At 41.1% G+C, this 16,645-nt stretch overlaps 2 protein-coding genes across 3 annotated transcripts; one reads left to right on the top strand and one right to left on the bottom strand.

Annotated features, from left to right (window-relative positions):
* The first annotated feature begins 1,606 nt into the window (after positions 1–1,606).
* Positions 1,607–11,093, top strand: LOC124863521 (aminoacyl tRNA synthase complex-interacting multifunctional protein 2-like). 2 transcript variants are annotated; one of them, XM_047357929.1, is made up of 4 exons: positions 1,607–1,879; positions 5,123–5,341; positions 5,622–5,856; positions 10,301–11,093. In XM_047357929.1, exons 1-4 carry the CDS (start codon positions 1,754–1,756, stop codon positions 10,687–10,689), a joined length of 969 nt encoding a protein of 322 aa, XP_047213885.1. In that variant the 5' UTR covers positions 1,607–1,753; the 3' UTR covers positions 10,690–11,093. The 2 variants fall into 2 exon arrangements, with proteins under 2 accessions (XP_047213885.1, XP_047213886.1); XM_047357930.1 differs by having other exon boundaries at positions 1,611–1,768.
* Positions 11,094–13,251: 2,158 nt separating this feature from the next.
* LOC124863119 lies at positions 13,252–15,605 on the bottom strand. The gene is made up of 2 exons (XM_047357367.1): positions 15,213–15,605; positions 13,252–14,964 (listed from the first exon to the last, which is right to left on the bottom strand). Exons 1-2 carry the CDS (start codon positions 15,402–15,404, stop codon positions 13,252–13,254), a joined length of 1,905 nt encoding a protein of 634 aa, XP_047213323.1. The 5' UTR covers positions 15,405–15,605.
* Between the last annotated feature and the right edge of the window lie 1,040 nt (positions 15,606–16,645).

The raw sequence follows: 16,645 nt of genomic DNA, 5'->3' as shown, positions 1-16,645 counted from the left end.
CAGCACGACCTGGCACCTGTTCACAGTGCCAAAACCACTGGTAAATGGTTTACTGACCATGGTATCACTGTGCTCAATTGGCCTGCCAACTCTCCTGACCTGAACCCCATAGAGAATCTGTGGGATATTGTGAAGAGAACGTTGAGAGACTCAAGACCCAACACTCTGGATGAGCTAAAGGCCGCTATCGAGGCATCCTGGGCCTCCATAAGACCTCAGCAGTGCCACAGGCTGATTGCCTCCATGCCACGCCGCATTGAAGCAGTCATTTCTGCCAATTGATTCCCGACCAAGTATTGAGTGCATAACTGTACATGATTATTTGAAGGTTGACGTTTTTTGTATTAAAAACACTTTTCTTTTATTGGTCGGATGAAATATGCTAATTTTGTGAGATAGGAATTTTGGGTTTTCATGAGCTGTATGCCAAAATCATCCGTATTAAGACAATAAAAGACCTGAAATATTTCAGTTAGTGTGCAATGAATCTAAAATATATGAATGTTAAATTTTCATCATGACATTATGGAAAATAATGAACTTTATCACAATATGCTAATATTTTGAGAAGGACCTGTAATGTTCAATACAATCAGCTCTCCACGTTAATGAAGAAACCTTCAAATCAGCTGTAAAGCAACAGCACCTCCTAACTGCAGTGCACCTTATCTGCAGATCTGAGGAGAACCTGAAGCTGCATTCAGATTTCTTTTTCTGGAAAGCTGAAAAGGTGGAAACATTACCTCTAAATCTTCTGCACAGGTACTGATTTAATACAAGCAAATAAACTCTATCTCTGTCTGAACACATTTCTCTGCTGCATCCTAAAACAACTCTGAACCTTTACCCCTGATGCCATAAGGAGACAGATCAGCCATGGAGTTGTAGCACATTTGGGTTGAATATACTAACATTTCAAATGTTAGACGTGCAGTGTATAAAAGTCAATGGATTGGATCATGCAATGAATGATTTACTGTTAAACAGAGTAACCAACCTGATAAAAGACACTAAAACTTTAAGTAGGATTTTTTAGCCCAACTATCATCAAATTTATTGAACACCAAACAATCTGAAACACTGCTTGCTTTTCATATAATAAACTTATTCAAAAAAATCGTTTAAAGTATTACTTGAATAATTTTTTTAATGACCACTTTTTATTGACTATGCTTTTTATTTGAGTGATATATTTTGAAGTAATGCTACTCTTAATCTACTTCTTAATCTCAATTTGTTCTGAAAATAACATTTCTGTTAACCCCCCAAAACAAATCAATATGAGTAAAGATGCATGCAATCCAAATTCTGGTTTTATCACTCTACTAATAGGTAAAAAATAAAAATGTTGGGAACAGAAATTGACGCTGAAAAAACATAAATTAAAAATGTTTTAAACACTATAGTAAAGATATTTAATGTTTTTAAATTGCAAGAAGTTTTTAGAACCAAACCCGATGACATTAAAAATAGTATTGCTTATGTGGGGAGAAAAATGCTGTCACAAAAAAATTGCAGGCTTTTCAAATTTAATTAATCGACTAATTAATACAGTTAAAAAGAAAAAAATATATACATATTTGTCAGTCTTAAGTTTGTCCCCCCGGATGTGACGACACCGTGGCCTCTCTTTCCGGTTTAGCCGTTAGCAGCAGGAGCACTCACTGCCTGTCAACATCACACCTCTTCAGAGGACGTCTTTGCTTTGTGTTTTAACTCCTTGTCCCCGGCACCGCTCCGAGTGTCCGTCGCTATGTCCATGTACCAGGTAAAGCCCGTCTGTTCGGACATAAAGATTGATTTGCCCACCTGCATGTACAAGTTACCAAATATCCACACGAGGCAAGGGAACAGCTGCAGCTCGGACCATGCGCTTCAGGTAACCGCTGACTGGTTTAATTTCAGGATGTCAGAATTTACAGCTCGCATCCTCAGTTATTATCTTGTGCTGTTTTTTTGTTTCTCGTTATGTTTTGATATTTGTTCATCCAAGTGTGTTTATCTTTAGCCACGTTAGCTTTCTGGCTGATGCAACCAGTTCTGCACTGGTCTTCACTGTGATCTACAGGGGTTGGACAATGAAACTGAAACACCTGTCATTTTAGTGTGGGAGGTTTCATGACTAAATTGGACCAGCCTGGTAACCAGTCTTCATTGATTGTACATTGCACCAGTAAGAGCAGAGTGTGAAGGTTCAATTAGCAGGGTAAGAGCACAGTTTTGTTCAGAATATTGAAATACACACAACATTATGGGTGACATACCAGAGTTCAATAGAGGACAAATTGTTGGTGCACGTCTTGCTGGCGCATCTGTGACCAAGACAGCAAGTCTTTGTGATGTATCAAGAGCCACGGTATCCAGGGTAATGTCAGCATACCACGAAGAAGGACGAACCACATCCAACAGGATTAACTGTGGACGCAAGAGGAAGCTGTCTGAAAGGGATGTTCAGGTGCTAACCCGGATTGTATCCAAAAAACATAAAACCACGGCTGCCCAAATCACCGCAGAATTAAATGTTCACCTCAACTCTCCTGTTTCCACCAGAACTGTCCGTCGGGAGCTCCACAGGGTCAATATACACGGCCGGGCTGCTATAGCCAAACCTTTGGTCACTCATGCCAATGCCAAACGTCGGTTTCAATGGTGCAAGGAGCGCAAATCTTGGGCTGTGGACAATGTGAAACATGTATTGTTCTCTGATGAGTCCACCTTTACTGTTTTCCCCACATCCAGGAGAGTTACGGTGTGGAGAAGCCCCAAAGAAGTGTACCACCCAGACTGTTGCATGCCCAGAGTGAAGCATGGGAGTGGATCAGTGATGGTTTGGGCTGCCATATCATGGCATTCCCTCGGCACAATACTTGTGCCAGATGGGCGCGTCACTGCCAAGGACTACCGAACCATTCTTGAGGAACATGTGGATCCAATGGTTCAAACAATGTATCCTGAAGGCGGTGCCGTGTATCAGGATGACAATGCACCAATACACACAGCAAGACTGGTGAAAGATTGGTTTGATGAACATGAAAGTGAAGTTGAACATCTCCCATGGCCTGCACAGTCACCAGATCTAAATATTATTGAGCCACTTTGGGGTGTTTTGGAGGAGCGAGTCAGGAAACGTTTTCCTCCACCAGTATCACGTAGTGACCTGGTCACTATCCTGCAAGAAGAATGGCTTAAAATCACTCTGACCACTGTGCAGGACTTGTATATGACATTCCCAAGACGAATTGACGCTGCATTGGCTGCAAAAGGAGGCCCTACACCATACTAATAAATTATTGTGGTCTAAAACCAGGTGTTTTAGTTTCATTGTCCAATCCCTGTAGTTTGCAGTATTATATTATCATTTTAAACAAAATGATTACCAGACAGCCTTTTTTGTGACTAAAATTGCAGAAATAATCAGGAGAAATTGTCTATTTAGGTCCTATTGTTGTGATGCAAACACTTACTTGTGATTTCATGTCTTTTAAGTTAACTTCATTAGTGGTTTTCAAATAATATATAAAAAAGGTCACTACCTGGATTTAACTAAACACTTTAAGAAATAATCACCATGGAGGGCTGCCAAAAGTCTATCTTGCAAAATTCATTAAATCCAATAAGGCGAGCATCCCGTCATGGCTAAAAAACACATCCTTTGGTCAGTGAAAACGTATCGCTGTGTCGAAAAGATCAGATTTTTCTCTGCATCTAGCAAAAAAGATATAACTGCTGGTTTAGATTTGTCCTTCTCAAAAGTAAATCCCTGAAGGGATGTGTGCTATGGTCATAATTGCGATCAGGGTTTACTTAAATGGTTGGTTTAAATCTAATGTTTTATAGTGACAGTTAGAATGCCCCAGGTGTAAAACAACTCGTTAGCCTTCAAGAAATCACGTAACATTTAGCTTTGTTAACAAAATATGTCTTGTTTAGCAATGTATAATACACATCATGTTCTAGAGACACGCAGAAAAAGAAAGTCATGTACTTTCATGAGCACAGAAATACCTGTTCCTAGTTCCAATGTTGAAACCCATTAAAGGATTAAAAGCACCCATCATGTCTTCTCTGCTAGCTTATAGGGGTTAATCGGGGGGCAGTCCGGAGAAGCGTTGGCAGTATACCTTCCTAAAATCAATCCTGCATCATTAAAAACAAACAATTTTATTTGCACTTGGTTTAGTTCAGGTTTGGCCACAAAAGGCATTTAATAAGGGAGAGCAGCTAACTTACAGAATATAGTGAACAGGTTCTTCTGACAGTAAAATGTTTTTTTTTTCCTCTTGATTTTGTAATCCTCAAATGTTTTGGCATTGTTTTTAAATTGTTTTTGAAACATTGCACCAAATTCTGCTTGTTCTAAAAGCATATTTTTGGCCAGGCAGCTTATATAAGGCAGCTGACAGTAGACAATGTTGTTAAAGTAAATGCTGCGTGGCTGAATGCATTTTGCACACTTACTTTTGAAGGACAAAATAACATTTAGTGATGTAACAGTGTGTTAAATACGATACTTTATTATAATTTTCTTTAAACTGTCATGTTTTTGCAGTTAGTTTCATCTTCGCTGAATAAGTGGACAAACAGTGTCAAATTTAACATGCCAATACAGGATAAAACCACTTCTTATTAATAGTTAGCTGATGCTTAGTGGTCTTAAGAATCTTTTTGTCCTAAAATTGTTTCGACACGCCTGATGTAAGGGTTAGATTTGAGATGAGGCTTTTCTTTCTGTCCAGCAAATGTGTAGCATCTAAAGATTCCCCCTTAATGATACTTCCTATAATGGATACTACAAGATGGAAATGCATTATTTTTTTTAAGTCACCATTCACCCCCATTCATTTTTTTCAATGCAGAGACTCATGCTAAGAATCCTTGCTACTGAGTGTTCCCCTGGAACCATCTTAATTACCTGTCTGTGCTTAATGGCTATTATTAATCTGCTTCACATATTCCTAAATTTAAGCCCTTCTGAAATCAGAAAGGTTTTAGAAGAGCATGGAACATTATTCTATTTATGGTTTTGCACTTACTGTTAGTTGGCATGGAGATTTATTGTCTAAATGTCTTTTGCAGCAGATTCAGCTTTGCAAAGCTAAAGTACGTCTTTCCACCTTTCCAGAATGGCGACGTGGACCCAGCAGTCAAGGCTCTGGAGGCCCGTCAGGATGAAATCCTGAGAAAGCTGTACGAGCTGAAAGCAGCCGTGGAAGGCCTCGCCAAGACCGTGACGACCCCAGATGCAGATCTGGATGTGACGGTCAGCAGCAGCCTCTCCTCACAAAGCTCCAGCTGTGCCATCTTTAAAGGAACCACAAACCTGGATGCACTCCTGGGGGAGGTAAGGAAGCAATGCATGTTTGTATATGTTAGCTAACCAAAAGCATATTACTGTATCAGCTTTGAAATCCATGTAATAATATATGTGCCATTGTGGCTTTTTCTGGAGAAATTGTAAAGTCTCTACTACCTATTCGTAGAGAGATGAAAGCTCACTGTAGCTTTATCGGAAGTAGTCTTGGTATATTGGACGGTGGGGACAGACTTCTTCCCATTTGTGGAAGCTGTAAAGGTTTACCTGTAATGGAGAAATTAACTTACTATTCTTCATGTGCAATAAGGACCTGGGGGCTCTCCGTGACATCGTCATAAATGCAAACCCTGCGCAGCCACCCCTCACCCTGCTGGTTCTCCATGGCCTGCTCTGTCAGCACTACAGGGTGCTCTCTACTGTCCACGTCCACTCTTCAGTAAGCAGTGTGCCGCCACAGCTCTTGTCCTGCCTTGGTCCCAAACACGCAGACAGCTATGCTCGCCATATGTTCCAGCTGGGCTTCACACTCATATGGAAGGATGGTAAGGGGCCACTGACACACGTGCATGATGGTTATGTTAAGCTAAGTTCAGACTACAAGATTGTTATTTTATTGGGGTAGAGATGAGGACTGCACAACATTAATTGGGATGCTCTTGCTAAATATTGTGATTACAATAACTATTGACATTAATCTATGGTTTTGTGAGCTTCTCAGCCACTAAAGGTAAGCATCAGGTGTTGGCATTGATGGCAGTGAAAGTCCTCCAAACCTGCAAAAGATATTATTGGCATGTCCTAACAAATATTGCATCTAAGAAGACATTTTAGAGTCCTTTTGGATTGCCATTTTGCACACGTTAATATTGCAATGACGACTGCGATATATTGTGCAGCTCTTGCAGAAATGCACTTTGTAGAGATTTTGTGAAGCTCTAATCTAAATTGGATTGTCATTACTTTGCGTTGCGATATATTGTTTTTCTACTTTCTGGCTCAAATTGAAAATTATTATCACGATAAATATTTTAGAATTTTGTCCAAATAGCCAGATGATTCAGAGCTATCTCGCCTGGCATCGCTCAAAAGCTGTTTGTGGGACATCGTCTGTGTTGAAGACTTTTACCAGCTGTGGCCCCTGGATTGTGATTTTTTTTTTTATAAGCAGTTTTCATACACACACATTTTTCTTGTGGTTACACTTTCATCCAAGTAGCTCCTTATGATTTCATCTGTTTTGTTTACATGTGTTTACACTCCTGAGGCTGTAATATTGGACATATGAAACAGTTTTCTGGGTCCAAGCAGAAGATGCTTTATATACTCTCCACTATGCTTCCTTTATATTTGTTTGCTGTAGTATTCTTTTCATTTCTTGTTATTAGCTGCTACTGCTCCTGCCATTTCAGTCAATAACCTGCACCGACACCTTCATTATATTAAGCATGCCAGATATTGGGTCAGAGACTACAACGCGTCACATCAAGTCTGTAGGGTTTTCACATATGATGAATGGCAAATGCTAATTTCCCAGCAGCCGTCAACATTTCTCTGCAATGTGAAACTTAGGATCTTGGAGTATTTACAGTGCCCTGCAGCCAAGAGGCCCATGGTATCTCTGGAGGAGCTGCAGATATCTATAGGTCAGATGGGAGAATCTGTCAACAGGACAACTTTTACACATACACTCCACAAATCTGGCTTTTATTGAAGACTGCATGAAGGTTCACCTTCCAGCAGGACAACCACTCTAATACAGCTAGAGCTACAATGCAGGTTTACATCAAAGCATGTTCATGTGTTAAAATGGCCAAGTCAAAGTCCAGATCTAAATCTAATTGAGTAGCAAGAATTAATTTACCAAAAAAAATTAGTTTCAGTGTTTCAGAGTCTAGATGTTCCTTCATCCTCACAATTATGTGCTTCTGCATTGGTCCATTACATAAAATCCTAATAAGATCCCTTAAAGTTTGTGGTTGTAAGGTGACATTGTGGAAATTTCTGAAGCCTCTGAATATTTCTGGAAGGTACTTCAGCTGTAGTGATTGCATTTTGGTGACTACCCACCAAAATAGCAACAGAATGGATGACTGTAACATATAAACCATCAATGTAGGTCTGACCTAGTTGACATCTTTTCGGTTTTATAGTTTGTTAGTTTAGCGTTTAAGAATAAAATCTGCAGGTTTCCTTTTGCACGTTCACTTATGATGGAAAATGGATTTCCTTAAAATGGAGTTCATGTAAATCAGCTGGCAGCAACCTGTGTAGTCCATCACATTTGAACTTTTTCTGCATTTATGTTCAAACATTAGAGCACAAATGTCTAAAACATAAGTAAAATAAATGAGTGAAACAGTGTTTCATACCACAGGTCTCTGCTGAACCATACAGGCTTAATGCACAACAATACTGTTTAATTTGGATGTAATTTCATAAGAAACATGTGGGCAGATTGCTGCTCAGCTTGTCTGATATTATAAAACTTAATTACCATACTATTTACCAGGTCAAAGTAATTACAAGAAATAATAAGATGAGCGCTTTCAAGTAGGTGTTTAGCTGCTTGGAGGTGTGATTAAGAGGTGGGGCTTTATTTGATCAATGGTTGTAATTAATAGGAACAAAGCTACCTGAAAGCAGTGGAATGAAAAACAAAAAAAATATACAATGTTATTTTACAGCCTGTTTATTACCCGCAAGTGTCTGGTTATGTTCAGCTTTATGATACTGTTGTTAGGGTTGTTCTTTCCAGCTGTTGGAAAGGGATTTGCTAACAGAAGTTGATCAGAACACAGCACTTTTTAATTATTAATCTATCCAAAACATGAATACATTTATTACTCACTGATGCATTTCAGGTGTTGTATTTCTGCTAATTCTGATTGGTAATAAAAAACCCGGATTCAGTTTTTTAGACAGAATATTAAATAAGACCAGGAGAAGACTGTTGACTTCAGTTGTCTGACTGTCATCGACACTCTCCGTAAGACTGATTAACAACCAGGAGTCATTGCTAAGGTAGCTGGCTATTCAGATGGCTTTGTCCAGGCATATTAATGGAAAGTTAAATTGAAGGAAAAAGTGTGGTTGGGGAAAAAAATGTGCACAGGCACCAGCTTGAGTAACCTGGGATTTATTATGCTCTCAGAAGAGCCACAGACTGATCTCTATGCCATGCTGCACCTATGCTGTAATTCATGCTAAAGGAGCCCCTACAAATATTGAATTCATATGTGAATTTTAATTAACTGTAAGCTCTTATCAACATTAACAATTAAACTCTTGTAATATATCACTCTGTAATGAGTCTATACAGGTCCTTCTCAAAAAATTAGCATATTGTGATAAAGTTCATTATTTTCCATAATGTCATGATGAAAATTGAACATTCATATATTTTAGATTCATTGCACACTAACTGAAATATTTCAGGTCTTTTATTGTCTTAATACGGATGATTTTGGCATACAGCTCATGAAAACCCAAAATTCCTATCTCACAAAATTAGCATATTATTAAAAGGGTCTCTAAACGAGCTATGAACATAATCATCTGAATCAACGAGTTAACTCTAAACACCTGCAAAAGATTCCTGAGGCCTTTAAAACTCCCAGCCTGGTTCATCACTCAAAACCCCAATCATGGGTAAGACTGCCGACCTGACTGCTGTCCAGAAGGTCACTATTGACACCCTCAAGCAAGAGGGTAAGACACAGAAAGAAATTTCTGAACAAATAGGCTGTTCCCAGAGTGCTGTATCAAGGCACCTCAGTGGGAAGTCTGTGGGAAGGAAAAAGTGTGGCAGAAAACGCTGCACAACGAGAAGAGGTGACCGGACCCTGAGGAAGATTGTGGAGAAGGGTCGATTCCAGACCTTGGGGGACCTGCGGAAGCAGTGGACTGAGTCTGGAGTAGAAACATCCAGAGCCACCGTGCACAGGCGTGTGCAGGAAATGGGCTACAGGTGCCGCATTCCCCAGACCTGGGCTACAGAGAAGCAGCACTGGACTGTTGCTCAGTGGTCCAAAGTACTTTTTTCGGATGAAAGCAAATTCTGCATGTCATTCGGAAATCAAGGTGCCAGAGTCTGGAGGAAGACTGGGGAGAAGGAAATGCCAAAATGCCAGACGTCCAGTGTCAAGTACCCACAGTCAGTGATGGTCTGGGGTGCCGTGTCAGCTGCTGGTGTTGGTCCACTGTGTTTTATCAAGGGCAGGGTCAATGCAGCTAGCTATCAGGAGATTTTGGAGCACTTCATGCTTCCATCTGCTGAAAAGCTTTATGGAGATGAAGATTTCATTTTTCAGCACGACCTGGCACCTGCTCACAGTGCCAAAACCACTGGTAAATGGTTTACTGACCATGGTATCACTGTGCTCAATTGGCCTGCCAACTCTCCTGACCTGAACCCCATAGAGAATCTGTGGGATATTGTGAAGAGAACGTTGAGAGACTCAAGACCCAACACTCTGGATGAGCTAAAGGCCGCTATCGAAGCATCCTGGGCCTCCATAAGACCTCAGCAGTGCCACAGGCTGATTGCCTCCATGCCACGCCGCATTGAAGCAGTCATTTCTGCCAAAGGATTCCCGACCAAGTATTGAGTGCATAACTGTACATGATTATTTGAAGGTTGATGTTTTTTGTATTAAAAACACTTTTCTTTTATTGGTCGGATGAAATATGCTAATTTTGTGAGATAGGAATTTTGGGTTTTCATGAGCTGTATGCCAAAATCATCCGTATTAAGACAATAAAAGACCTGAAATATTTCAGTTAGTGTGCAATGAATCTAAAATATATGAATGTTAAATTTTCATCATTACATTATAGAAAATAATGAACTTTATCACAATATGCTAATTTTTTGAGAAGGACCTGTATTACTTTCTTTTTTAATTGAATTACTGAAATAATTAACTTCTTGTTGATAATCTGATTTATTGAGACTGGTTTGTATATTTTTCTCTTGCTTGTTCGCAGTTCCCAAACTGGAAATGAAGTTCAGCATCTGCAACATGTGTCCCATTGAAGGCGAGGCCAATGCGGCACGCTTTCTCTTTAAGCTACTTGCTCCCTATCCCAGTGACACTGCTCTGGCCACGCTGGTAGACAGCTGGGTGGACACGGGATTCTACCAGCTGGCAGACGGCAGCACCAAGGAGCGAGCTGCTGTCCTTCGGGCCCTCAACTCCGCTCTGGGTCGCGGACCCTGGGTGTCCGGACCGGAGTTCTCCCTTGCTGATATCGCCTGCTACTGCTGTTTGTTGCAGAACGGCTCAGCATCCTCCATTGCTGCTAACGTTCAAGGCTGGATGAAGTCTTGCGAGAACCTTGGCCACTTTGGCCCTGCCAAGCTCCTCCTAAAGTGACCAGGACTGTCTTAGGGCCAGAAACCAGAGGCAACGTGATAGAGGGGCATTAGAATAAAGAATTATTTCAGCTTTGTCTCGAACGCCTTCTAATCCTTTCCCACCTTGTATTATTGTAACTCTGCACAGACAGACTCAGTGGGTAACGTCGTGTAAAAGTATTTATTTCTGCCATGCTGCTTTTATAAAACGGGTGGGGGAGCATGAGAGGACTACGTAGACAAGTGCTTGGTGATAAATTACCGACGGAGGTTATAAGACGAACATGCTGACAGCACACCTTTCTCCAACTTTGTGCCTAACATTATCCAGTTCGAAATGTGTGTTATTGTGGGGTGTGACTAGGTCTTTTCACAAGTGATACCGTTTGTTTTTCTTAAAACATTAAAGAACTTCAAGTTGGATCAGACTTTGGTATTTTGTTCCCTAAAAATATTTAGGAAACGGGAGTTTCGGTAGTTCATATCTGTGCCCAACAGGGGTAGAAATATAAATGATTGGCTTAAGGATGCTTCCAAATACATATTGTCCTTTATGATTCCATCCAGTTGCATGACAACCATAAATGAAATAAAAAGGTAAGGAAACACTGAACAATGTTTGCTCCACTAGCCTCTAGGATCTCTCAACAGTGACAAGCGAATCTCAATAAATTAAGAATATCATCAGAAAGTAATTAGTCTATTTCCTGGAAATGTCTGTGGGGGCTGGTGAACCACTGACTTTGCCATAGATCACCCTTGTTCTCCACCTTTTTCTACTGCAGTTTTTCTTTCCACTCAACTTTTCATTATTGTGTGTAGATACAGCACAAAAGACAGCATCTTAGACAGTTATTTTGTTGGCTTATCCTCCTGGAGAATGTCAATGACTGTCTTCTGGACAGCTGTCAATCCTGCAGTCTAAACGTATATTTTGACTTTAGGAATAAAAATACTCAAGAAAATTTAATTTATGATATTCTGATTTATAAAGATGCACCTGTATAGTGTGAGAATTTGGGGTTTTCTGCATCCTAACATCTTGTCATTTATTCAAACGGTTATATCTGAAGTGTGCTGTTAAATTCCAACTCCCTGTTAGCAGTGGAGTTTCTCAGCAGTCCACAGCTATGTCTGTATAATCCTCTGTGGCCGCTGTAATACAGTCTGCAGGAACCTCTCTAGAACTTGGCATACCTCAATATTTATACATGCAATAATGCTGAAAGAAACAGCCTAATCCTATGATTTCTCCTCCTCTCTGTGGAATGGTTTTGCATTCTCCCCAGAGTTGTGTTTTTGACAGCTTCGGTCTGTGCAGAGCCTGCATAGAAATCTGTTTGTATTCTCTGACAGTCTCCCGTTGGTCTCTAGGCAGCTGTCTGACAAGACGAAAGCTCTCAGCTGAAATCTGGGCACATGTCATGGAATACACTTGAGACTCTGCAGCTTTGGAGTTTCGTTCTTACATGTTTGAATATCTTGCTTATACACACAGGCACCGATGAACACCAGTCAGTAAATGCTGATAAAGCCAAAGCTGCATACAAATACAGTTCCAGACAGAAATCTACATACATGCATTATGGCCATAAATGTCATTAATTTGGGGCTTTATTTTTTAACACATTTTTCCAAATAATTTTAACTTTGTATGAGACATGCAAAGTTGAATACACCCCTACATATTTTCTACTTGATGTCCCTCATTAAGTTGCCTCTTGACCACAATCTTTATCAACAAGGTCCTTGGATAATTCTGGCTGAATGAACAATGCGTAGACAATGGTACAATGAATAAAGTCTGAAAAATACAAATACGTTCCCATACTCCTAATTTCTTTTTCAATATTGACACAGACTTTGACAATACTGAAATCAAATCCCACCTGTTTCCAGCCTGTGCAGAAACCTTGACATCTGTGCCAAGGATAGAGGTCACATATCCATGCAGAAACTCGTTGATGGCATTAAAGTGTTTTTTCTGCAACTTAAAAGAAATTTCTCCAGCTATAAATGGGGGTGTATGTACATATTTGAGTCTGTGTGTAATTATGACCTGGAGTGAATCAGAGAAAATGTAAAGCTGATCTGTAAGGTAGCAGGTCACATCACTGTTCAAGTTGTGCCTTCTCATTGGTTCAAATGAAGAAAACAAAGACACAAATATTATTTTTTTTTATCTTTTATATATATATATATCATATAAAACATACAGAGAAGATGTATTCTTACTGAACATCTGTAGAAAAAGTAACCCACCCAAAAGATGAAATTCCTTCAGTTTATCTTTTTTGGTTATTCTAAATAAAATAAAAAAACAGCATGAATTAAAAGTAGCTTTTTGTCAGCTCATTCCTTCTGAATGTCAGTGTTCATGATTGTCAATCAGATATTTTTATTAGGCCATTGTGGAGGAGCAGAAGTATACTTCACCTTATAAACCAGGGAGTGGAGGAAAATGTAAAAAAAACAGCTGGGTTAATGTGCCTGAAACAACATATTTTTGTTGTTATTTTTAGTTATGATTGAGCACATTATGGTTTGATTCCACATAAGTTGAAAGGCTGTGGCGAAAAAGTCATTCTGTTATCAAAGGACATACGTTGCTGTTGTATCTTAAAAGCTGAATGCGTTCAAAGTAGTCGTCTGTTAGAAAGTTTCTCTGTGAGGTCATGAGGTTGCCCTTCTGGCTGAAGAGCCGCTGGACGGGGGCCGATGAAGGCAGGGTGGTGTTGTATTTGAGAAAAAGCTGCTTCACTCTGGGGAAATCCTGCAGACACTCAAGGCTTTTCCCTGTTCCCTCAACGTACTTGCGGATCTCCTCCATCACCCCTCGCTGCTGGATCTGAGTGGAAGTCTTTGCAGACCCGTAGCTGAAAAAGTCGTCCTCGGATTCTATTGTGGACAGGATGTGGCTGGTGTTGGCCTCGGCTACGTCGCAGGGAACCATCTGGGAAGCCTCGGTGGCCAGTAGAGAGCACATCTCCTCCCTCTCGGAGGCCGCCATCCACCACAGGCGGAACTGAGGGGTCGTTGCCGTGGCGATCTTTGCCTCTGTGCTGGAGAAAAACTCCTGAAATCGAACATCGATCGCCACAACAATGGTGTTGATGACATCGCTAAAGTAATTGGCTGCATCCTTCTGCTCATTTAGCTTGTTCTTCAAGCTTAAGACGGTTGGGATGACGAGACCAAGGTAACACTTCTGCTCCGCTTGAAAAAGTTCGAGTGCAAATGCAAGAGGGTGGAACACAGTCACATATTCTTTCAGGAAGGCCATTTCCTCCGCCTGCAAGCGTGCAACCTCCAGACGGGCACAGAGCTCCGTCAGCTCCCGCTCACTAAGGGAGACGATCCTCTGCACAGCACAGTACTCCACGTTCCAACGGATAACAGCTGGGACAACCAGCGCCATCTTTCCAATCTCCTCCGCTGCCCCCATCCCGACCTGGAGATGATGGCATTTGCTCCATATGGAGAACACCTTGGTCATGGAACTGTAATGCAGCTGACACATGGGCCCCTGCGAGATAGCCTGCCAAAAGTCCTCAGTGACGATCTGTTCAAGGGTGTGTGATGCACAGTGCTGCACAGGGGGTAGGAACAAGAGCATGTCCTGCTCTGGCTCACCCTCCAATATGGTGCTCACATTCTCAAAAAACCCAAAGTCATCATCCCTCTCCTGACTGTCCGGGGCAAACTCTCTGAAGACGCTGACGAAAGGACTGGCATTGTCAGTGACCGTGGTCTGGACTTTACTTTCGATGTTGTAGGCTACATGGGTGTCATGTATCCGCCCAGCGATGGAGTCATACGTGATCCTACCCTGCAGCCGCGGGAACCCCAGAGCAGCAGACTTCCTCTCCAGAGACTCCGTGTCGATCCAGTGGCACGTCATGCCAAAGAAGCTTCTGTCGTTTGCCGTCCAGATGTCTGCTGTGGTGCACACGTATTGGATGCAGCTGAGCTTCGCCAGCATCTCCTCCCGCATTCTGGAAAGGCCATGGTCCACTTTTGTGAACAGGGTCACCCTGTCCATGATCTTTAGCCCCTCTGTCAAACCTGTGACCAGCTTCTTGAAACCAGGCTGCTCCAGCACGTAGAAAGACTGACAATCCTCCACAATGAAACTGAATATGAGATCATCAATCTTGGACTGCGTCAGGCATTTGGAGATGATCTCTGCTTTCAGTTTTTTCAGCTGACAGTGTCTGCTTTCCTCTCCATTGTACTCCTCCTTCTTTCTCCCTCTCTTTGCATCCGGCCTGGCCTCACAGCCCAGATGTGTTCTCTGAAAAACAAAGAGGCAGAGATTTCATGTTTCAGGTTGGGTGTTATGACTTTGTGCAACTTCAGAAACTTCTGCAATAAAAATAAGCAGCAGCCTTCTTTTTTCGGATGAGTCTGCAGCGCCATGATTGCACCATGGATAATGTAATTATTCATCAGGGAAGCTGTTCATTCATTGACTCGGTTTTTAAATATTAACACATACTGAGCTGGAGGTCTTCATATTCACGCTGCCTTTCTCTGACTTACGTCTAAATGCTTCTTTAGGTTTGACGTGGACGTTTTCGACGTGGACAACAGATTGACCCTCGGCAGGCACAGATTACATTGGACGATTATATTTTTCCCCTGATCAGCCTTGTACGTGAAATGGTGGCGATAACGCCAAGTGTTAATGGCCGATTTAGTCTCTCCGCAGGTCTCATGCTGCTCCACATCCATTTCGGACGCTATTTCTGCCACTAACGACGAGCTAAATTACAATAAAAGTATCGTAATCCGATTTAGTAATCTTGATTACACGTAAAGTAACGCTGGCTGTGCAGATATCCTCATGAAAAAAGGGGCAGGCCTTTGTTTCCATGTTGCCCGGCAAGTCATGAAGGAGAGGACGGCTACGTCACCATCCTGTTCACGAGCGTGTCATCCACTGGAAGTATGCGGACGAAGTTAGTCAGTACGCATGCGCCTAAAAGAAACGCGTGACGTCGTAGTCACTACCGTTTACTTAGAGGAGCCCCCCCTTTTTTTTTTTTACTGATTCGTTTTGGAGCTACCTAGCGCCACCATTAGGTAGCAGAAAGTAAAGCCTTACAATGATTGGATTAAATAAATAATTTCAGGCCAGTTTGGTAACCGGACTGAATACAAAAATATGAATGAACTGTAATAAATAAAGAGATAAATAGTTTGAGGCAGGTTTGGTAATTGGAGTAAAACTTTAGCGCAATAAATAAATAAACAAATTTAGACAACATTTGGGTGGGGGGATTAACAACAATAAACTCATAAAAATGGGCCGTGTAGGTTGTTTTCTCTGTTCTGTTCTAAAAAAGTTCTAAAAAACTTATTCTAAAAACTAGTTAGTTCTAAAAAAAACTTATATATATATATATATATATATATATAAATATATATAAGTTTGGACACACCTTCTCATTCAAAGAGTTTTCTTTATTTTCATGACTATGAATATTGTAGCTTCACACTGAAGGCATCAAAACTATGAATTAACACATGTGGAATTATATACTGAACAAAAAAGTGTGAAACAACTGAAAATATGTCTTATATTCTAGGTTCTTCAAAGTAGCCACCTTTTGCTTTGATTACTGCTCTGCACACTCTTGGCATTCTGTTGATGGGCTTCAAGAGGTAATCACCTGAAATGGTTTTCCAACAGTCTTGAAGGATTTCCCAGAGATGCTTAGCACTTGTTGGCCCTTTTGCCTTCACTCTGCGGTCCAGCTCACCCCAAACCATCTCAATTGGGTTCAGGTCCGGTGACTGTGGAGACCAGGTCATCTTGCGCAGCACCCCATCACTCTCCTTCTTAGACAAATAGCACTTACACAGCCTGGAGGTGTGTTTGGGGTCATTGTCCTGTTGAAAAATAAATGATGGTCCAACTACACGCAAACCGGATGGAATAGCATGCCGCTGCGAGATGCTGTGGTAGCCAT

Source organism: Girardinichthys multiradiatus, chromosome X, assembly GCF_021462225.1.
Source record: "Girardinichthys multiradiatus isolate DD_20200921_A chromosome X, DD_fGirMul_XY1, whole genome shotgun sequence".
NCBI classification, from domain to species: domain Eukaryota; kingdom Metazoa; phylum Chordata; class Actinopteri; order Cyprinodontiformes; family Goodeidae; genus Girardinichthys; species Girardinichthys multiradiatus.
Note: the sequence above shows the minus strand (reverse complement) of the source record. Positions and strands in the feature narration are given on the sequence as shown.

What these genes read in the sequence shown, in the direction of transcription:
- LOC124863119 (XM_047357367.1), bottom strand. Translation starts at nt 15,404, where the DNA reads ATGGATGTGGAGCAGCATGAGACCTGCGGAGAGACTAAATCGGCCATT. An exon ending in ACCTAAAGAAGCATTTAGAC is followed by an intron (nt 14,965 to 15,212) that starts GTAAGTCAGAGA and finishes TTTGTTTTTCAG; the next exon opens with AGAACACATCTGGGCTGTGA.
- LOC124863521 (XM_047357929.1), top strand. Translation starts at nt 1,754, where the DNA reads ATGTCCATGTACCAGGTAAAGCCCGTCTGTTCGGACATAAAGATTGAT. An exon ending in GCTCGGACCATGCGCTTCAG is followed by an intron (nt 1,880 to 5,122) that starts GTAACCGCTGAC and finishes CCACCTTTCCAG; the next exon opens with AATGGCGACGTGGACCCAGC. An exon ending in TGGATGCACTCCTGGGGGAG is followed by an intron (nt 5,342 to 5,621) that starts GTAAGGAAGCAA and finishes ATGTGCAATAAG; the next exon opens with GACCTGGGGGCTCTCCGTGA.